General features: G+C 41.2%; 1 protein-coding gene across 1 annotated transcript in view; it reads left to right on the plus strand.

Moving 5' to 3' along the window:
• LOC134663994 (1-phosphatidylinositol 4,5-bisphosphate phosphodiesterase classes I and II) overlaps positions 1–22,154 on the plus strand; it is a 57,443-nt gene extending 35,289 nt beyond the window's left edge. The window contains exons 5-21 of the mRNA XM_063520559.1: positions 5,723–5,908; positions 6,911–7,102; positions 8,568–8,750; positions 9,395–9,657; positions 13,160–13,323; positions 13,757–13,943; positions 14,810–14,967; positions 15,409–15,546; positions 16,616–16,849; positions 17,413–17,589; positions 19,184–19,330; positions 19,831–19,945; positions 20,377–20,584; positions 20,986–21,154; positions 21,394–21,531; positions 21,755–21,874; positions 22,087–22,154. Of these exons, the coding sequence (XP_063376629.1) occupies positions 5,723–5,908; positions 6,911–7,102; positions 8,568–8,750; positions 9,395–9,657; positions 13,160–13,323; positions 13,757–13,943; positions 14,810–14,967; positions 15,409–15,546; positions 16,616–16,849; positions 17,413–17,589; positions 19,184–19,330; positions 19,831–19,945; positions 20,377–20,584; positions 20,986–21,154; positions 21,394–21,531; positions 21,755–21,874; positions 22,087–22,131 (2,824 nt within the window). The 3' untranslated portion in view covers positions 22,132–22,154. The remainder of the gene's footprint in view (positions 1–5,722; positions 5,909–6,910; positions 7,103–8,567; positions 8,751–9,394; positions 9,658–13,159; positions 13,324–13,756; positions 13,944–14,809; positions 14,968–15,408; positions 15,547–16,615; positions 16,850–17,412; positions 17,590–19,183; positions 19,331–19,830; positions 19,946–20,376; positions 20,585–20,985; positions 21,155–21,393; positions 21,532–21,754; positions 21,875–22,086) is intronic.
• The last annotated feature ends 1,082 nt before the right edge of the window (positions 22,155–23,236 follow it).

Raw genomic sequence — 23,236 nt, forward strand, 5'->3', positions numbered from 1 at the left:
ATCTCTTGAACAGTAAGACGTAGACAGACAGTTGACACTTTTACACTGCGGGTATATATGTACATTGCCTATATAATACTATAGCAAAATTGTGTACTTAATTGAAAATACCTACCTACAAATTAATTACCGATCAAGCGTAAGTCTATCGTTATAAAAAGAATTGTGATACTTCGGAACATTCCATGCCCTACTCCAACATGCACTTGACCGGCTTTGATTGTAGCATTTTTAGGGTTCCGTACCCAAAGGGTAAAACGGGACCCTATTACTAAGACTTCGCTGTCCGTCCGTCCGTCCGTCCGTCCGTCTGTCACCAGGCTGTATCTCACGAACCGTGATAGCTAGACAGTTGAAATTTTCACAGATGATGTATTTCTGTTGCCGCTATAACAACAAATACTAAAAACAGAATAAAATAAAGATTTAAATGGGGCTCCCATACAGCAAACGTGATTTTTGACCAAAGTTAAGCAACGTCGGGAGGGGTCAGTACTTGGATGGGTGACCGTTTTTTTCTTTGCTTTTTTTTTTTTGCATTATGGTACGGAACCCTTCGTGCGCGAGTCCGACTCGCACTTGCCCGGTTTTTATTATAATGTTGTGTCATTTATTGCTTGCGTTACTTCTTCGGGTGAAAAGCAGTATGGTTAGTTAAGAATGACATAGAACCTACATATTAACTTATGATATTTTTTTAGGGTTCCGTACGACAAACGGAAAAAGGAACCCTTATATGATCACTTTGTTGTCCGTCCGTCCGTCTTTCAGTCAAGACCCTTTATGTCGGGAATGCGTGAAGGTGAGGTATCGAGTTGAAATTTAAACTATAACTAAGGTCCTCAGGGGTCGGTCTACAGTCCCATGAATCTGTAAAAAATTAAAAGTTAACTGAACGTAATAAAAAGATACGCCCGTTTTATGCCGCAAAAAACTTATACATATTATTTCGACACTCAAAGGAATCAAGATTGATAGGTTACTTACACTACGAGTACAGAGAAGAATCTGAAAACTATAAATTTCTAAAAAATAAAACAAATAAGAAAATAAGTAATATAAAATCCCTAATGGGACCCACTGATTACCAGTCCGCCGGACGATATCAGCCTGCCAGTTAAAGGAAAAATTTGACAGCTCCGAACAACAGACCGGCTGATATCGTCCGGCGAACTGGTAATCAGTGGGCCCCTTAAGTTAAATTTGCACGGAACACGGAGCCCTATGTGGGCGAGTTCGACTCGCACTTGTCCGGTTTTTACTATACATATGTATGTATGGTTCCCGGTTTAAACTTCTAAACCAGCATTAGAGAAGCCTATATCGAAAAAAAAAATAATCCATCGAACTGCACCGCGTGATAGTGCTCCATTGAAAGCATATTGGAAATTCGAACTAGGGATATCTGCCAACGAATGTGGAAAGTTTAGATTGAATGGAATACAGTGTATGCGTTCTGACTCGTTTGCTGTTGTTGACTCTGAAAGTCTAAATTACTACTTACTACTTTGTATCTTGATCAATTCATTTAAAATTTACAGAACCATTATGACATATCCTGATCTCCTGAAACATTTTTGCGAAGAAATATACCTACGGACTTAAATAATGTGTAATATTTGTGATATAAAGTTTATATATAAGACCTACATTTTTTTTTGCTAAAGGGAAATATTTATTAATACACTATTAAATAAATATAAAACTTTACATTGGCTTAAAAATAATAATACCAACTATTTCTAAACTAAATAAACTTGAAATAAAGAGCCTATATAAATAAAAAACGTCCCCCAAGTCACTGCCGATGGGCAATGTGCCCAGAAGGCTGGCCGCATTGCCACGTTGTATGGCAATACTAATGCGTTGAGCAAAATACTGGCCAGCCCTCTGGTCCCCTGTGGCATACCTACATTATTCTTCAAAGTGTTGTTTAAAACTTGTTGCACGCATACAATGTCTGTTTTGCTAAATGAACGATTTCATTCAACGGTTGTGAATATTTTTAAACAATGTAATCACTGACTAGTATCAATTGTAATCAAGAAACGGATGACTACTAGTATTTTATTACATGTCAAGATTGTCAAATTTTTAATAGGTCATTTATGATTATGACTAATGACCCAGAAGTAATTAAAAAACCTTTAATTATTATTTGGCAAAGTAAATATTTTGTTTGGTTGTTGATTGCGATGAAATGGTATCTCCAATAAAAAATAACCCTCTTCTTCATTTTGTGTGTATGTAGAGACCGACCGCTTATTTAAATAGATAAAGTGGTAATTTTCGCATTTATAATAAAAGGAATATTAAAAATAATGTCAGGCAAAACTGAGATTATGAATTGTTTGTTTTATTGGTTTGCTATATGTTAAATGTTGAAAGTTATATGCCTCACGAACGTGCCAAAATATTTGTTACATTCAAAGACAACTAAATAGTATAAACACGTATCCTCAAAATCACTTAACTCACTTGCTTGCCCACGTTGTAAAAGGCACACTCCCAAGGTTCTCAGTTCATTAAAAGATACATTCCATAAATATATGAGCTTGGCATCAGATCCCTCTTTAAACAATGCCGAGGAAGAGAGACGCCCCTAAATATGTATGGAAATTGGCTGTCTTTCTCATTTAATGGTATCTGGATTCAATCTGGTAAATAGCTAATCACTCCGAGTGGAGTCCAATTTGACAACTTTACTGCGGCGTATTTCAGCGAATTTGTTAAAATGTTGCCTCTTATATTTGGCATCCAATGAATGTTGCGGGCTATTGGGTCACAATAGCCAAGACGGATCGCCGAGTATTAATATTCGTAGCCAATGGTAATAACGGGTATATTGTACCCTTGTGGGTATAATATTGCCCTAAAATAAAATTTATGTTTTGTACTGGTCAGGCGTTTAATGGAATCCATGTAAATGTAAATTGTTGTCGCTCTGTGTTTTGGCAGTCATGTATGTCAACGATGCGACTTTCATAGGCTAATAATGATAAATAAAGGATGTATAATAAATTATACGAAGCTTTAAAAGGAAGATATACATACAATACCGAAACAATGATTTATTTTGGTTCATTATTATCGCATGTTTGATACCGATTTGTAATCAAATAGCTGCTTTCATTAATTAATCGTAATTAACTTCATTTCGCTCGCCAACGAAATCATAACAATACAGCAGCGATAACAATTTTCCTCGTATGATGGATCACGAAATGAGCTTAATGAAACTTTTGACGCCGAAGTGATTTCTGGCACACTTGGGCTTACGCATTGTTAAAAATAAAAATACCGCGCTACTCCTATTTTATTTCGCTCCTTTTTCGGAATACATTTAATTATAGACTCTTATTTATTGCATTAACGAAATGTACTATTATTGATCGGCCGGTCCCCAAAAAACACTTTGCGTGTGGGCAAATTTATTTTCAATTGGACGGTCGAGAATATCTTGATTTATATTCAAATAAAAAACTTATATCTGTCAATTTTATGATGAAACCACATACGGTTGACATTAATCCTCAGTGTAACTCACTCGGTTGACCCAATTCTAAACTAAATGACCCATTTACAAAAGTAATGCAGTGAAACTTTCGAAAACATAGGGCATTTTGAGAGCTACAAATTGCGTAGTAAAATCACTAGGTGGCGTGATAACCGAGGATCGGCCATAACCTAATTCGACGACCCTGACCGTATGCAATCGAAATTTGTCAAAAGTTAGATATTTGCGGCTTTGTTGTATTGTGAGAAAGTTAGTTAACTTAGTTAACTGTTAGTTAAGTTAGGTAGACACTGTTGAGTTTGAGTTCATAAGTATAAGTTTGAAAACGATGGTCATTGGAGTTATTTTCTTGGCAATGAAAATTGCTGCCAACTTATACCGGATGATAATATCTTGTGTATAATCAGTGTTAGCACGTTCTTACTGTTCCAGAGGTCGGATTGAGTTGAAATTGTATATTAGGATTTCAATATATTATTCTTTTAGGTCGTATAACATAAATATTAATATAGGAGGAAATGAAGGAATGTTATATTGTGTGTCAATTCCCAGCACTTAAATATTTTCTGAAAATCCGGCTAGATATTGCTCTATTGTAAATTTGGTCGAGATCGTAATAGTACCTAATACAAGTGTACCTACAACTATTGCTCGTCTAAGTACTATAACAACGGCGTAAAAATAGCGTGTTGATGAGACCTACATTATCGACCACTAACACTTATGAAGTGTAGCTGACTGGCGTAAATTACCGTATCTTGTCTTCTGTGTCAAAATCTTTTTTGTCACTGTGCGAGTATTGCTTAATTAGTTTTATTTTTATATTATACCTCCTCGAAAAGATATTCTTGCTTTTTGAAGTTTCAAAAGCGTGATATTCGGTTCTTCTAAAATTGGCGGTACTTAAAACAATATTTGTCTTTTAAATCAATCCTCCACAATGTTAGCACACTTGGCGAACATAATGTCATAGCTATGTTTGGCGATGTCACACATTGGATTGTTTGTTTGTATTACCTAATCATCATCAATTATGAGGATATGACATAACCGGCTCTTTCTTATCTTCAACAAATCTTATAAAATTGTGTCGTTATGCTACGAATCTACGATTGACGAAAATAATATAGGCAATCTATATATTTTGCACGTTATTGCTTGAATAAAATAAAGTGCATAGATATTATATCTTTGACGTAGACCGTAGGTACTAAATAAAAAAAGGATAAAAAACTTATTACATGTACCTTACTTACCTACATAACTGCAAACCCGAAAAACACTGTCTTACAAGTTATAATGAAACACTGGTCAAATGCATGTCGGACTACTCAAAATGTGTTCGTATTCGTAAATACCTACTTTTTGAATGATATGAAAATGTGTTTTAATTTTTAATTTAATTACCTATATTGGTATAATTTACTTTAATTAAAACGTAATTTTTATGCAAATACAAATACCTACATTACATATACATAATGTTAATGCCAATAGAAATACATTCTGTGAAAAATTCCACTGTTGCCTTATTTATTACGATTCATTGAGATACAGAATGGTTGACACTGACAGCCTGAGGGATAGCGGAGGCTTAATAATATGGTCCTGTTTGGCACCATCGATTACAGGATCCTTTAGAGAGGTCAGTTTCGATTCAGTAAATATGTTACCTGTCCAATATCCGTGTTACGGTCAAGTTTGCCGGTGCGGCGCATCCAGTAATGCGATTTAGCCGGCCGACTGCGAAAGCTCATCCCTTATTGCCCTGGAGCGTTACGCTGTCATACCTACTTTAAAACTTTTACCGAAATTGGTCTGGATGAGATTGGACGGACCTTGCTTTGATGTTAAAATGTTTTATGACTTGATTTAATACTGCAACTACCTACGTTCTATTACTATGTATAAATAATAGGGCATAAATGAAATCAGATTATGTTTATTCTAGTAGTCACATAATTTATTTTGGGTTAAAGTAAGCTTACGAGCAGAACTTCTTCCTGCAATTCTTTTAATTGATGAAGTTACACAACATCTCCAATGTTATGCTCTTGCATCCGTGAAAGACATATTTATACAAGCTTAGCTATGCAGAATAAAAGGATTCATTCGCTAATTATCCAAATCGTATATAATGTTAAAGGTTAAATGAATATATTTCCAGTTTCCGAAACTAGATTAACACAATTGTTTTTCTACCAGCATCGTCCGCCTATTCGCTCAGAACAAGGAGGACAAGAAGCGGGTGGAGAAAGCCCTCAGCGAGTCGGGGCTTCCTACAGGCAAGAATGACACCATCAGCCAATCCAAGTTCCAGTTCGAGGACTTCTTCAACTTTTACAAGAGCCTCACGCAGCGGAGCGACGCGCAAAAGATATTCAACAGCCTGTGAGTTTATAATTCAACGTTCGTTGGTTGTTTAATTGACAGTTTATAACTTAGTCGGGCATTGAAACGGAGCGGGGCAGGGAGGGAAGCCTAAACGATTGAAATCAATAGGTAACTGCAGTCAGCATCTTTAATATATATTATGGATACACGGTGGCTAAAAATAAATGCATTCCTGTTGCCAGGGAGGTTTTCGGATTATACTTACTGAGCAACTTTTACTATGGGACCAATCTCGAAATGGTGAAAAAAAAAATTTACTCTCCCATAGAAAATGGACCAGCCAAAATGTATGAATCAAGAAAATTTTTGTTTCGCTATTTCGGTGTTGGACCCGTAGTAAAAGTTGCTCAGTTTAATCCCAAAACTTCACTGGCAACGTGAATGCAGTTGTTTTTAGCCAACCCGTATACAAGTGCCTGTTGGTGGATAGACCATTGGTGATAAGGTATAGTGATATGAAACGTCCCAACGTCGTATTACATAAATGACCACGTCATATAACATCAACTTTAATATCAAATCAGCTTATGGCACTATAATAAGTTTTATGATTGTAATGTCCTCTTTAATGTAAGATGGATGGATGTGTCAAATCAAAAAACATGTTAGTCAAATTGAACGCTGGGAAATTAGTCAAATTTGACTAACTAGACGTGAACTATGTTTATTGACCGAGCGTTAGCGAAGTTCTCCGCTTCAGCTGGGGCAAATTTGTTTTCGTATGTCCGGATATTTTCCTCTACAGATCGCAATGCTCAAGAGATTCTCGTGAAATTTTGTGAGATTCCGTGATTAAATATATTTTTTTGACAATTCAGTTTCTGGAATTTTTGAAAAATGCCTGAGCCATGGGGATTTACGAGGTCTACAGCTCACAGAGCCTAGTAGCTAGATTATTTATCGAATATTATGCACCAAGGTTAACGAAACTCTCTGGTTTTCTCCTTTAAGCTCAAAGAATGCTTACTAAATATAAATTTTGTGTCTAAAATCGTGTAGAACGGACGGCAAGCCGCACCTGTCAGCGGCGCAGCTGGTGGATTTCCTCAACGAGGTGCAGCGGGACCCGCGCCTAAACGAGATCCTCCACCCGTACGCGGACATCCAGAAAGCCAAGGACCTGATCAAGGCGTACGAACACAACAAGTACCACCAGCAGAGATCGCAGCTCACGTTTGACGGATTTTTAAGGTATGTTTATATGACTCATAAATACTTTATCCAATGTGTCTTCTTGAAATAATGTAATCACCAAGACGTAAACAATAAACATCAAGAATTAAAAAGTATCGGTGAAGTCATATAAAACTTTGTTTTGTTGCTTTACAAGCGTTATCGCATGAAATATACAATTTATATTAGGAGCTCTATTTCTTAGTCTGGTCATTTATCTTTTAATTTGGCATTATTTGTTTCGCGCTTATGACTATTAACATGACAGTTATGTTTATTCCGTATGTATTCTACTTTTTATTAATGTGATCTGAGAACATGAAATAAGAATGGATGTTTTTTAAAACATGAGGTGTATTAATTACTAGTACTTATGTTGAAAATGACGATTATAATCTTTTATAAAAAAAATATCAAAACAGTTTGAAATGCCATTAAAATTATCTCATAACAATTAGTCAATTATGTACATACAATTAGCCCCATGACGTAAAATATCTACTGGAGGTGTTCCATTCTAGTCTTCATGGGCAGTTCCATTTCCGACACAAGAGCAGCCGACACAACGGAGCCACGCCGTTTTGTCGTCTAAATAGTGTTTAGTTTTAAGTTTATAAAATACATATGTATGTTAGTCTATAAGGTATTTGTAATATGGGCCTTGTTGCCTGAATTAAATATCTAAATAAAATAAATAAATGAATTTTACCAAGTACCTAACACTGCTTAAATGCAAAGACTTGGTTTTTAGATTAAAATAAAAATAGCGCTACAAGTATGCTCAAAAGATTATGTATTTAGTAATTTGTAAGTACAACACATATACTTTCAATCAAAAAAATATTTTTCCAAATCGGTCGAGGAATGACGTAGTTCTAAGGTAACAAACATAACAAAGTTCAACCGAAATGAAAACCTCCTTGAGAGGTTTGTATTCGTTTTAATATTCGATGGTTTCAATATTCTGAATAAATATTTTTTCACTCTGGCGCCGCTGGCCGTCGTATACTGTATTTTCAGTTCTGCGAACGTGTGCAGACATTTTCGCGTTATACTACAGCGGGAAACTCAAAAGCGCGCCTATCTATCTACCTATATATATTGTTGTTGATTGTTCAATAGGTTAAAATCGGTCACCCAATAGTTGTTATAAATATATAAGGAAGAAGTTTAAAACGGACTCATTAAAATTTATGAATGCATTTTAAAACCCAGGTGCAACGCAAATAGGGGTAGTTATTTTAAGTAACAAATGTGGCTGTTTTTTTGGTATACGTAGATAGCAAACATATGCATGCAGCCGGGATGCTTGTTCCTTTTTAATGAGAATAATATAATTGTTTACGTAAAATATTTCATTTTTGAAGTACGCTTTTATTGACGGTTGCACTTTTCTTTAAATGGACATTAAGCTCAAATTCAGTAGTACCGGCTATGTTAATTTCGATGTAAAAAAAATTCTAGTAAAGACCCCACATTCCAGATTCTTAATGTCGGAGGATAACCCAATAGTGGCGCCCAACAAATTAGACCTGAGCGACGACATGGACCAGCCGATGGCGCACTACTTCATCAACAGTTCGCACAACACGTACCTCACCGGCCACCAGATCACCGGCAAGTCCAGCGTCGAGATCTACCGGCAGAGCTTGCTCGCCGGCTGCAGGTGCGTCCATGTGGTACCAAAGAACTAGTGGCGGATTTGCAGTCTTTGCCGCCCTAGACCCAGGCCCTGTAGCCGCTACTTCTATGGCCGCAGCTCACCGCAGTCTGCGTTTTGATCACAACAAATAGGTTATCTTTACCACGTGACATACAAGTGCGGCACTCATATTATTACTCGTAGACATTTGTGAATAAACATGGCTATGACCACGTACTAGGTAGTGATATGTGGTTGTACTAACGATTTGCTTATCGAAAATATTTTATGTTAGAAAACTCTCCAAATTACATTAATGCATTTTTAATAACGTTATACCAACAAATGTGCTACCGGACAATAGCTCTTGATCGACCTTAATAGCTCAGATTAACTTTGTGTACCTAAATACATATAATAAAATATTTCCAAGAATACATAGCTTAAAGAACAACGATTTGAGATACTTTTACAGTAAAAACGAATTAAAAATTAAAGACAATAGTCCAGTGTTAATATTGAATTAGTGCCGGGTCGTGGGACGCATAAATTAACAAGCGAGCGAAAATGAAAACTCCCATTCATTAAAGACAAAACGTAATTTATAAGTAATAACATAACAAAATAGGTAATTTAATTTGTGAATTAGTATTCTTCATTTTATACAGATGCGTGGAACTAGATTTCTGGAACGGCCGCACGGAGGAGCCGGTGATCGTGCACGGCTACACCTTTGTGCCGGAGATCAGCGCCAAGGAGGTGCTGGAAGCTATCGCGGAGAGCGCCTTCAAAACCTCGGACTTGCCCGTCATACTCAGCTTCGAGAACCACTGCAACCCACGCCAGCAGGCCAAGATAGCCAACTACTGTCGGGATATATTCGGCGACAAATTGTTAGACCGCCCTTTGGACTCGCATCAGCTCGAACCAGGTAAGCCAATGTTTGAGCAAAGTTGACGTCATATATTTTAATTTATTCGGCGACAGCCTTGGTTTACTTTCGTCACGCTGATTGACAGCCGCGGTAATAGTTCAGCACTTCTAAAGCTAGACGCTCGTAAAAGTCGAATAACACCGCCAATGAAAATATATGAGAAAGGGTGTAAATATAGAGTGACATGGGCAGTGATATAATCGCGCGGGCGGAAAGTTCGATTAAACTAATTGAAGCCCAGACACCTGATGTTTGCGCTGGCCGCGCCGTGTAAACACCGTTCGGACCCGTCTATTCTACACTCGATTCCGATTACATGTCACGCGGGCTTCAACAATTTTCTAACAAAAAATATTTCATTACATAACAACATTCATTCATTTCATTGCCTAAGCAACTCTTTAAGCATATACTGTTGATTAGGTTTGGTACATATCAACAGTCATGGCATGTATAACCGGCTTTAAAAAACACTAGTCTAGCACCTTAACACCTACTCATCCTTTGAGATCGGCTTCATCCCGACTGCTAATTTTATATTAATATTTAACTTAAAAATATAATGAAAAATGTATTTTCTTTTTATATTCTTATATACAAATTAGATATTGAACAATTAAAATTAATATGCTTGAAAAATCGGCATTGGTGGGTTTGGTATTTTTTTTTTATTTGAAAATCATAATTATTTATTTATCGTATGGCATATGTACAATTGTACATTGTCAAAGTTAAAGTTATAAGAAAATTTTAAGAAAAACAATAATACAGCATTACAGTCGAAACCAAGTCACTGTACACATCAGATTATAAAATACGTAAGATGTTCACAATATTTAAGAAAATCAGATCACAATCAACTTTCTCACAGTACCGCAGTCACATCTGATACGCAAATCTGTTAACGTACTAACGATTTTCTTAAAAAATTGCATTGAGTTAATACTAAAATTCTGAACGCACGATGCATTAATGTACTTCTAATTGATTGGAAATAATAGAGATATTTTTGTGAGCAGCAGTCTTATCTTGAAAGCCTACTTCGTTGTAGCAAGTAGTACGTAATAAAATATTTCACGCCTGATCCTTGTCACATAACGCCTCGTGACAGTTAGACACAAATTTATCGGGACGACTGCGCAGTCAATCGCAAAAATAGCTCATCATTCATGCATTTTGTCGTTATTTACTTACTACGTTGTTAATACCGAATATTTTTTAGGGTTCCGTACCCAAAGGGTAAAACGGGACCCTATTACTAAGACTTCGCTATCCGTCCGTCCGTCCGTCCGTCCGTCTGTCTGTCACCAGGCTGTATCTCACGAACCGTGATAGCTAGACAGTTGAAATTTTCACAGATGATGTATTCCTGTTGCCGCTATAACAACAAATACTAAAAACAGAATGAAATAAAGATTTAAGTGGGGCTCCCATACAGCAAACGTGATTTTTGACCAAAGTTAAGCAACGTCGGGCGTGGTCAGTACTTGGATGGGTGACCGTTTTCTTTTTGCATTTTTTTCCGTTTTTTTTTTGCTTTATGGTACGGAACCCTACGTGCGCGAGTCCGACTCGCACTTGCCCGGTTTTTTTTATTATCATTTCGACATGTTTGTAATACTTTGAGCGGGTCGTATTGTAGTTTCTCAACACCAAATGAGGACGATTTGTTTTCTTGAGGTTAGCTACATTTGAAGCTGAGTGTACAAACATAATTTCGATCGATTATAAAATATACTTATTTTCTATTTTAACTAAGTAACACATAAATAGTTCATAAGTATCAACATTATTACAAGTATTTTCAGATGAGATGTCTTTCAGTAATAAAAAAATCGGTTCGACTTTTTTTTATGATACGCGATACAGTCATGAAGGTAATGAAAAAGTATGCCGACTGTGTATAGTTTGAGGTTGAAGAATTTCGCATTGAGGAAAGTTTCCGCGTCGATTGCACCGCGCTATTGAAATAGTTCGTTTCTACGCTGGTTTATTCGCGCTGCGGATCAATCTCACTAATGGGATTTTACGTTTTTATTTTATTTTTCTGAAGCTCTTGAGTGGCGTTGTTTATTTACCTGTTTACGCGTTGCCCCTTTTCTGGTTTTACCTTGTACCTTACCGTTCGCGGTATACTCAGTCATATTCTATGAATGGTTTTGGTCAGCAAGTCAAGGGGAAATTTAAAAGTTTTAACTTGTACAGTACTACTCTTTGTGATCTTCGACTCCCGTGCGTAGGACGGTATATTTTGGGGTATATACAAGGGAGTATATTTTTGACGTTTCTTTTTGTCTGTAGGTGGTATTGTACAACCAGCAACACTCTTAAGTGTCCATCGGTGGACCTTATGCCTGTTTAATAAGGTTTAGGAACTGTCAGTTAACTGCGTGGGCGATGGTACCGCCCGCGTCCGAAGGGATACGCCGATCTTGATCTGTTTCTTTGAGAGTTTACTTGATGATTTAGGCAGTGTATTTAATCCATTCAGCTCTGGACCCATCTGTAATCCATCGCACAATATCGTTACTAACGATATTGTGCGATGGATTACGATTCGTTACGCCTCTACTACTACTATTGCACTATCGCTATATACCGGAAAAACTATGCTACAAGCTACGATGTAGATAATAAAACGTGTTTGTGTTCTAAAGAGCAACAGCTCCAGTTAATAAAGAAGTAACACCTTGCCAGTGATTAAAATCGAAAGTCTTAAAAATGCTAATAAAATTCTGATTTCCCTTTCTGACCCAGCACCATTGCGAGGCACAACACCAGTCATATAAATTTACATTCGATTTTATAGCGGCATTAGATCAATTCGTTTTAATGTGGGTTTCCGGATTAAGGTTTATGACTGCGCGGTGTCTTATTTGTATTAGATCATTTAGAACCTTGTTTAACCATTAACGAGGTTCTAAATACGTGGGAATGTGTTAATTTTCACTATGTAATCAAGCAACAATTTTCGATTTATTATTTTAATCCGAACTTCATTTTACAACTGGAAAATTCAAAACGTCCGTCATTCATTGTGGTTTTCATTTTCCATGAAATTCAGCATGTTTGCTATATAAACACGGACTTAATTAAGCCCAGGTCTGAGTCGAGGACAACTACGGATATTATTTTAAAGCGACGTTTTGAATGAATTCTTGTAGTTAATACCGCGAGATTAAATTTTATGAAATGAAACAAAACCAGCAGTTTATAAAAACATTTATCTTCCTAGTGGTGAAGTTTTATACCGTCTTATAGAATGATGAAGGAATGATAATTGATAATACAGTGCTATACAGGGTGGATTTTTAAATAGGTCAGGATGCAAGCAAATACTAGTTCCTACTCCGCTACACGTAAATATTCTTTGAAGATTAGACCATGCCATTATACATCTGCAAAACGATACCCTGAAAAATATTCTGTCGTTGTTTCTATTAAATACTTGACGATAAAACAGCATCATTTACATTATATGTGTAAAACGAAATTTTAGGAGGAGAGCTACCGCCACCATTGCTGCTTCGTCATAAGATAATAATTAAAAACAAGAAGAAACACCACCACCACCACAAGAAGGAGGACTCCCTGGCGTCTGAGGAGAGCGAGGCCAGGCCCGAGCCCCCCGTGCAGGGCAACGGGGACGTGTCTCATGGAAGTGTATGTACCTACCAGCAAATTAATATACATACTATAACTCAACTCAACTCGCAGCTTTCTTGTATTTTCTATCTATATCTTAACTTATTAACAATAATGATTTTTGTACTAAAATAATACATATTCCATATTTTCTTCCAAATGTCACAATATAAAAAAAATCCTTTGCAAGTAGGCACCAATACAAAGAGCTCGCCGCGCCACTTATTAACTTCACATTTAAGAGGAATTTATTTTGCTGAAAGCCTGCAGAGTTTTTTAGTTGTGGTGTCGGATGGCTCATTTAGACGATGCGAGAACTCGCTTGCAAGTTTCATTACATTGCGGTTTTTGATCGGTCGGTTAAATTGGACGTAACCGACAGTCCGCAATGTAACTAAAATCGCATGCGAGTTCGCGCGCCGTCTAAATCAGCCCTTAATGTCGGTTACAGCTGGTGCGGCAGAGTTCTAAAGAATCATCATCATCGTCGGAGTCGGAGAGCTCGTCGGGCGAGGAGGAGGCGGGCGGCGCGGAGGGCGGCGGCGAGGAGCCGCGCGAGACGCACGCCGGCGCAGAGATCTCCGCGCTCGTCAACTACGTGCAGCCCGTGCACTTCAGCTCCTTCGAGAGCGCTGAGAGTGAGTCTTACACTACATTATAGCTCCAGGGTCAGGAGAGAGCTCGTCGGGCGAGGAGGAGACGGGAGCGGTGTCGGCCGAGATCTCCGCGCTTGTCAACTACGTGCAGCCCGTGCACTTCAGCTCCTTCGAGAGCGCAGAGAGTAAATACGCCTTTTTAGTTACCTACACTAGGGGCCAGTTGCATCAATCACAATTAACAGACTCATCAACGTCACGGAGAGAAATCTATGAGACTTCCCATCCCGTACAATAAAATTTAGCGAACGCTTTAACGGTGACAGACGGTTTGGTGCAACCGACCCTAAATACACAGGAACCTTCATAGAAGTTTGACGGGTAAAGTGACGCTTGCAGTGCGTGTGCTGTCGGAGTCTCTGTGGATTGTCTTGTTCTAACTCTAAAAAGAGTTGTGGGCCGCCCGTAGTGGAAGCGAGGACCCACAACTTAAAAAAATAGTCAAAAAAAAAAAGAATTCACGGAACCCAGCAGAATTATGGGAGCCCCTAATGTACGATTCACACCAATGTGGGCGCATGCTACTAGAATTACATGCACCCACATTCACGCGAGCGCGTATTTCAAATTCCTTTGATTCCAGAAAGTAATGCACCTACTCTAAGATCCTTTTGATGTGAATTGTACATAAACCGGACCCGGCAACGAATATAAGAGTGAATACGGCAAGCGGCACATAGGAAATCCATTGCTCTGTTTTCAACAGCTGGTGTTGTGTGCGCGTAACGAAAGATTTATATGCGTACTTTGCAGAAGCTTAACTTCTTTATGACAACGAACGTTTATAAACACCCAAAACATAAACAGTGATTCAAATTCCGATATTTATAGCGCTTATTTGTTTACAGAAAAAGGTCGTTTCTACGAGATGTCGTCATTCGATGAGAAGCAAGCAACAGCTCTATTGAAAGAGCGACCGATCGAGTTCGTGAATTATAACAAAAACCAGCTGTCGCGCGTCTACCCCGCTGGCACGCGCTTCGATTCCTCCAATTTCATGCCACAGGTAAAGACAAACATTTATTTACTTATGATAGTTATCGTGTTTACACGTCAAGTTGCCTAAAATCATACAACCTAAAGAAATTTATTTATACATATACGTTTTAAAGCTACTTGTAACTTGACATTAGTATCATTTATAATATACCTAACACTCATACAAGATGGAACCATCAGTCTGTTTAGATTTTTGTACGCAGCGCGAAAATTCATCTGCCCAATGCGCATTATAATGTACACTCGGCTTCAATCTAATTCGAACCTTCAGAAACTACATATGGTAGCATTTTCTTTGTTTCATTGTTTTCTAAAACGAACGAAAGTCACCCTAATCTACAATAAGGTTCAAATTAAAGGAAACTTTGTATAGTGGGCTTTACGAGGTTATATTGCAGACCTTCGTGATATCGATGGCTCAGAATTTCATACATGTGTTACTTCGCAGGTGTTCTGGAACGCGGGCTGCCAGCTGGTGGCGTTGAACTACCAGACGCTGGACCTGGCGATGCAGCTCAACCTGGGCACCTTCGAGTACAACCGCCGCTGTGGCTACTTGCTCAAGCCGGAGTTTATGCGACGAAAGGTAACAATTTAATTCATGCTATTACTAACCCTGTACAGCTTTAAATATAAGCCTTATTTTCTGAGCACGGCTATAGCTGTATAGTATGTATCTTTAGGTATTTAAAAAGAGTAAAACAAAATCTACCTTCAAATGGCTTCTTAAGCCAGTTGAGGGTAGATGATAACTGAAAACATTACACGATCAAATAAAGCAGGTTAAAGTCAGGTCGTTCAGTGAAAGAACAAGGTGGTTATGTATTTGGTTGGTTAATCAATAGAATAGAATATCGTTTAATCAAGTAGGATTTTACAATCTCTTTTGCATCGTCAAAGTACATTATCAATAAATTAAAATTAAATTAAAAAATAAATAACAGCTTACAAAATACAAAATTCTTATTAACTCACATTATAGACGGGTCTAACGCGAATTATATTCAATTACCTTTATTTACCGACGTTTCGACACAAGTTTCACTGGTCGTGGTCGCGAAAATGTGATGTCTACCCCAAACTTTTCCATACACTTTTCGTCGGGTAGATGCACAAATCTCTGTTTTGACATTTTGCTGGGACAATCAGTCAGCCGCGACCACGACCAGTGAAACCTGTGTCGAAACGTCGGTAAATAAAGGTAATTGAATATAATTCGCGTTAGACCCGTCTATAATGTGAGTTAATATGTATTCAAAACGCGAAAGTTTAAAATATTATATTACAAAATTCTTACAAAATAAATGTTATAACTACCCGAAAATTTAGAAATTATTTGTTTACTTTTATTTAAGTACCCAAAGATACAGAGTAGACACAGTTCATCATTCTACCTCAATGTTATAATCAGAGCTCGGAAAGGGTGAGCTATTTGCCTTATAATATGATGTTAGACATGTCAAATTATAAAGTAAAAATAGCTCACTCTGTCCGACCTCTGGTTATAATGGTTAAATACAACAGGAAGGTATTACTCGCTATAACTCGTGCTCGTTCTGTAAACAAGGCAATGAGCCAATCATATGTATTGGCTAGCGATAGAAAGAAACTTGTCTCCATATGCAGCTATCATACGTAACCATCGTATGTTGTAGGACCGTCGGCTGGACCCGTTCGCGGAGAGCACCGTGGACGGCATCATCGCGGGCTCGCTGGCCGTGACCGTGCTGTCGGGCCAGCTGCTCACGGACAAGCGCTGTGGCACCTACGTGGAGGTGGACATGTTCGGCCTGCCCGCCGACACCGTGCGCAAGAAGTTCCGCACCAGGGTCGCGCCCAACAACGGCATCAACCCCGTCTACGGAGAGGAGCCGTTTGTCTTCAAAAAGGTATTCCTAGTTCACTGTAAAAATAGCCTGTGGTGCTCTGATTAACAGTCGTTTGTACGAGAACGGTGTTTCAATGAACGAGATCTGACATCGGACCATCTGTCTCACAGGTCATCCTCGTTTAGCCTGTAGAGTGTTTTAGCACCTTTATTCGCCCCTTACTAGTGGGGAGACACTCTTGACTTCGCTCGAACTCGGCTCGGTTCAGCTCAGCATTGCTCCGAGCAATTATTAGGGTTGGCACCACTTGACTTCCTTTTGCGTGCAGGACCACAAATAGCCGAAAGGGATAGCATGATTCGACCCTGAACCGCTGACAAACTTCGGGTTTGTAGGAAGTGTCCTTTCTGTACGGTAGTACTATTATTTCTTCTGTGCCCTTACCATGTTTCACACCTGCACTTGCTATATTACGCTATGACAGATAAGCAAGAATCGCGCTGGACCGATCCGATCTCACAGGCCGTGGAATTGTAACATGTTTTTGATATTTTGTTGACTATTAATGTTAACAAATCCAGACGGTTTGAACGATGTAAGTGATATAACCGATGTATTGCCAGGTGGTGTTGCCGGAGCTGGCGATGATCCGGATCGCGGCGCACGAGGAGAGCGGGCGGCTGCTGGGGCACCGCGTGCTGCCCGTGGTGGGGCTGTGTCCCGGCTACCGGCACGTCAACCTGCGCACCGAGCTCGGCCTGCCGCTGCCCGCCAGCCTCTTCCTGCTGGTCGTCGTCAAGGTTACCGTCCTACATACAGTATGCTTGTACAACGACTCTGCATACTACATGATCCGGATCGCGGCGCACGAGGAGAGCGGGCGGCTGCTGGGGCACCGCGTGCTGCCCGTGGTGGGGCTGTGTCCCGGCTACCGGCACGTCAACCTGCGCACCGAGCTCGGCCTGCCGCTGCCCGCCAGCCTCTTCCTGCTGGTCGTCGTCAAGGTTACCGTCCTACATACAGTATGCTTGTACAACGACTCTGCATACTACATGATCCGGATCGCGGCGCACGAGGAGAGCGGGCGGCTGCTGGGGCACCGCGTGCTGCCCGTGGTGGGGCTGTGTCCCGGCTACCGGCACGTCAACCTGCGCACCGAGCTCGGCCTGCCGCTGCCCGCCAGCCTCTTCCTGCTGGTCGTCGTCAAGGTTACCGTCCTACATACAGTATGCTTGTACAACGACTCTGCATACTACATGATCCGGATCGCGGCGCACGAGGAGAGCGGGCGGCTGCTGGGGCACCGCGTGCTGCCCGTGGTGGGGCTGTGTCCCGGCTACCGGCACGTCAACCTGCGCACCGAGCTCGGCCTGCCGCTGCCCGCCAGCCTCTTCCTGCTGGTCGTCGTCAAGGTTACCGTCCTACATACAGTATGCTTGTACAACGACTCTGCATACTACATGATCCGGATCGCGGCGCACGAGGAGAGCGGGCGGCTGCTGGGGCACCGCGTGCTGCCCGTGGTGGGGCTGTGTCCCGGCTACCGGCACGTCAACCTGCGCACCGAGCTCGGCCTGCCGCTGCCCGCCAGCCTCTTCCTGCTGGTCGTCGTCAAGGTTACCGTCCTACATACAGTATGCTTGTACAACGACTCTGCATACTACATGATCCGGATCGCGGCGCACGAGGAGAGCGGGCGGCTGCTGGGGCACCGCGTGCTGCCCGTGGTGGGGCTGTGTCCCGGCTACCGGCACGTCAACCTGCGCACCGAGCTCGGCCTGCCGCTGCCCGCCAGCCTCTTCCTGCTGGTCGTCGTCAAGGTTACCGTCCCCAATTCATACGAGTACAACTACGTTCGTGTAATGACTGTGTGCACTAGATTCGCCTTTTGATCGAATTTGGTATTTATTACAAAATATAATCTGCATATGCATATTTCAGGCACAATATATCCGTTAGATACTTGTTTAAAAGGCTTGAGCGAAAGGCGATTTAGAGCATATAGAAAGGAGTTGTCATCACTGTCATTTTCTTTACGAAATAGTCTGCTGGTTTTTGCGGGAGAGGGGACGTCAAATGTATTGCTATTTCTACATGATTTCTACGCAACGTACAAATAGCCATGTCATTCCAGACAATAGTTTGCACAATTGTGCATGTTTTTCGGCAGAGGGGTAAGCTCTTAATGGCCACTCCAGTTATTAAATGCTGTAAGGCGGCCACATACGACACTTCAAATTTGTTCTTTTCAGTGAATAACACTGACATTTGACGGTCAATTTTGAATCTTCAGCCCGGATATTTTTGGGAATTTCTAGGTCGGGGCGATTTATTAAAATATTAATATTTATGTAATTTAGTGAAACTTGTATCACGTTGTTCCAATGCTTGCAGGACTACGTGCCGGACAAGCTGTCGGAGCTGGCGGAGGCGCTGGCCAACCCCATCAAGTACCAGAGCGAGCTGGACAAGCGCGAGCACCAGCTGGCCGTGCTCACCGACGGCACCGACGAGCCGCGCCGCCCCAGCACATACCCCCCTGTAACTATCTCTCTCTCTCTCTATCGGTCTCTGTTACGTTGCTATGTGCATACCGCTGCTATCATTGTCGGCGTGTTGACGCTAATAATGCGGCGGCATCATGTACGGGAGAGAATGTCGTGTGAATGAGCACTTATGATCGGAGCGACGATATGAAGCTACGTAAGACAAACCGTTACATTACTTTAGCTTTATACCTATAAAATATAAGGATCAATTTTTTTATAGTTACAATTCAATTCATATGTTGTAAATAGTTCATGCCACTGCTACAGCGCTGAAGGCATGTTGCCGCGGTATGAACGGAGTATGTACATATTAAAGTTTGTAGGTATACATACAAGTACAATTTACAACCTAGAACACAGTTACAGTAAAGAAAAATTCTGTAACTCATGTAATTCATATAGCTTCCGTGTCACTTTACTTATTAGAATTAATATGCTTAACATTAAGCAGGTTAAGTCCAAATATAACGTAACAATATCCCGGTACGCCAGGTGAAGCCGCAGCTGACCGTGGACGGCAGCCCCAACAAGCCGCCGAGCGCCGAGCCGCCCGCCGACAGCGCGCCGCCGCCGCCGCCGCCGCTGTCTGAGCCCGAAGAGCCCAAGGGTATGTCACCACCTGATACATTCATTCTAATTGTTAAATGCCAGTTTATACCTGTTATAGTTTTATTATTCACGAATTATTTTTCCAAATTACAAAATATTTCAGAGAACATGTGACGATGACGAAATAATCACCGCCACCTGCGCGTTTTAGATCACACGACTTTAGCTTTGTGTCCTATTCAATACACAAAATGTTTTTATAATGTGGAAATATAATGACGCAGCTGTAAAGAGGTCCTGAGGTTTATTTGTAGAGTTAATTACTGATTACAATTTGAAGTTTTGTATTATTGCTGTATTACTGTGTTATTTCTTATTTCTGTCCATTTTTACTTTTCATTCCATAAATAAATAAAAAGGCATTTACACTTCGTTAGGTACTATAGTGCTGATATGATTAGATTTGATGATATCAATCATAATTTTTAGAAACACCAGAATGCAAATCGAATGGCGGCGCGGAGGAGCCGGTATCGGAGACGCTGGACGCGCTGCTGTCGCTGAAGGTGGTGAAGGAGAAGCGCTCCGAGCTGGCGCGCAAGCTGGACGCGCTGCGGCGCAAGTTCGACAAGGAGAAGCGCCCGCTGTCGGCGTACGTCAGCACCAAGCTAGTCAAGAAGCTTTCATCCAAGAATATGTCAGTTTACATACTTTTTATACTCTCTCTCTTCTTCCTCGCGTTATCCCGGCATTTTGCGAAGACTGTTTTATTATTTATTATTTTACGGAAGCCACGACACATTTTGCCACGGCTGTTTTATTATTTGTTATTTTATTATTTTACGGAAGCGACTGCCATCTGACCTTCCAACCCAGAGGGGAAACTAGGCCTTATTGGGATTCGCCCGGTTTCCTCACGATGTTTTCCTTCACCGAAACTTACTACGTAATACATACTTTTTATACTCTATGCTAACGTATTTAACGCAAAGAAAAAGCACTTAATATGACACCACACACCTCATATACATACATACACCTCATAATGGAATCCAAACGAAAAATGGATATAGTGTTGATTTATCATATTTTTCGCAGCATCGGCGAGGCAAGCTCGAGTGACGAAGGTCCAGGCGCAGGCGCGCCGGGCAGCGCTGAAGCCGTCGCCGCCGAGCGGGAGCTGCGGCTGCGCTACCACCACGCCATCTACGCGGCGCTCGACAAGCACGTCATGCTGGACCAGCAGCGGCAGATGCGGGCGCTCACTGTGAGTTAGAAAAATACGTTCTTAGATACATAGATAACAGATTATATCCATAACTAAGGAACAAATGTTCGTGAAATTACTTCACCAGGATTAGAACTCGGGACCTTATCGTTTGAAGGTAGGGTCACGATTAGGCTAGGAGGCAGTCACCATCTTCAATCTGCCAATCACAAACTAAATACTCGTCTTAAATTTCTAAAAAATACAGAATGAAATATGGTTTAATATCATTTTGATAGGATATGCTGGACGCGGAGAAGAAGGAGGTCCTCAGCCGGCTCGCCAACGACCGCAACAAGGAAGTCAAGGCGCTCGCCAAGAAAACGAACCGGGACAAGGACGAGATCCTTCGGATAAAGCGGGAGATTCACTCACAGGTATGTTATATGTCATAATTATTCTTCTTATTACTCGTAAACTAGCAGGCTAGATGCACGAATCCTATTAAAACTACTATATCTACTGTGCTACTCTCTATATATCTACTCCTAGCTTAATAAAAAAACAGTTGATGCGACTGATTGGTATAGAATAGATACGGGTGCATTTTTATACTGGGAAGAAAGGGAGACCCCAGCCTTAATATACTGTTCGTTGCAGTCGGTAGAGCGCGGCGTGGCGGAGTGCTCGCAGCTGGAGCAGGCGTACGCCACGCGCCGCGAGGCCCTGGCGCGCGCGCACGAGCGCCTGCGCAACGAGCTGCAGCGCCATCGCGACCAGGTAACTTGGCCCCTATTGGCGGTGTCTTCTTCTCTAGTTCACTGATCAAGCTTAAACATTACGCAATGTAACGCCAATGTGCGCCGTCCTTCCATGTTGTAACCCGAGGGCCACGACGCCCGGCGCCAACGCCGACTCCCATACGTGTGTATGGCGGTCGGCGTCGGCGCGCGTGCTACGGTCTGATATTGAAGGCGGTTGTGGTGTGGCAGGAGCTGCTGGAGCTGGAGCGGCTGTGCGGGCCGCCGGAGGGCTAGAGCGCGGGCCGCGCGCCCGGCCCTCCCTCCTCGCGGCGTCCCCGCCCCGCGGCCGCGCCGAGCCCCGCGCCGGCGTCCCCGCCCCGCGGCCGCGCCGAGCCCCGCGCCGGCGTCTCCGCCCCCGAGGCTCTTTACTTTTGTTAGGAATCTGTGATATTATCGCCTAAGGAGAGGAACGTACGAGTGGATCGCGTCTCCGATCGAGTCTCGGCGACGGCGATATTGCTTTGATTTCGTAATCTCGTAGTTTTATTGCGTGCCGTTCTCTCTCGGCTCGCCCGCCGCCGCCGCGGGCGCTCGCATGGCCGCGGCGTCCCGGTGGCGGCCCCGAACACGTACCGGGTCGGTCGGCTAATCGAGTGACCGTTTAACTAATTTCGCTCCGTTTCGTGCTAAGAATGTGCGAGTATGTCGTGATAGTGAGGTGTGTCTTCGTATCCGAAGTGTGTCTAGTGAGGGGTGTCTGTTATGTTATTGCATTTATATGATAATAACGTAGTGTAGAGGAACTTTCGGCCGAGTGCCGCGACGGTCGGCGAACTAGTGGCCCGAGCCGTTCGACTGGTTCAGGTCCGACGCACGATTCCGTGCCAGGTGTTTGATAATATGCGTTCAAATGTAATATCTATACATATCGGAAGCACAACATACTTGGAAATATTTTCACTGTCGTTTTTGGTATAAGGTTTCTACGATGGTTCTTCCTTTGATTAGTAATTTGTAGAGTCGTTCCAAAAGTAATGTTAATTATGAAAATTATTCTTATGATGGTTATTCCAATGATTTCTGGTTAGTGATTGTGTTTAATGCGGTAAGTAAATTATTATTTCTTATTGCAGATACATTAAACAATTATAGACTTTATTGAACGCCATTTTTGAAGTAATTAGATTAAAACAAAAAGATTATCTTCCGTATCCAGGTATTAAAACTGTAATAACCTAAGTATAATTATTATTTATTGTGTAGGTAATTGATTTACATGAAGTGATGCCGCGCATGCGTCGGTGTGGACACACGAGCGTGCGAGCGTGCGAGCTGTAGTGGTCAGCTCGATCGATATAATATAATGGCTTGGAAACTGTAGTCGTACTAACCGCTCAGT

The sequence above is a fragment of the Cydia fagiglandana genome, chromosome 1 (assembly GCF_963556715.1).
Source record: "Cydia fagiglandana chromosome 1, ilCydFagi1.1, whole genome shotgun sequence".
In the NCBI taxonomy this organism is placed as follows: Eukaryota; Metazoa; Arthropoda; class Insecta; order Lepidoptera; family Tortricidae; genus Cydia; species Cydia fagiglandana.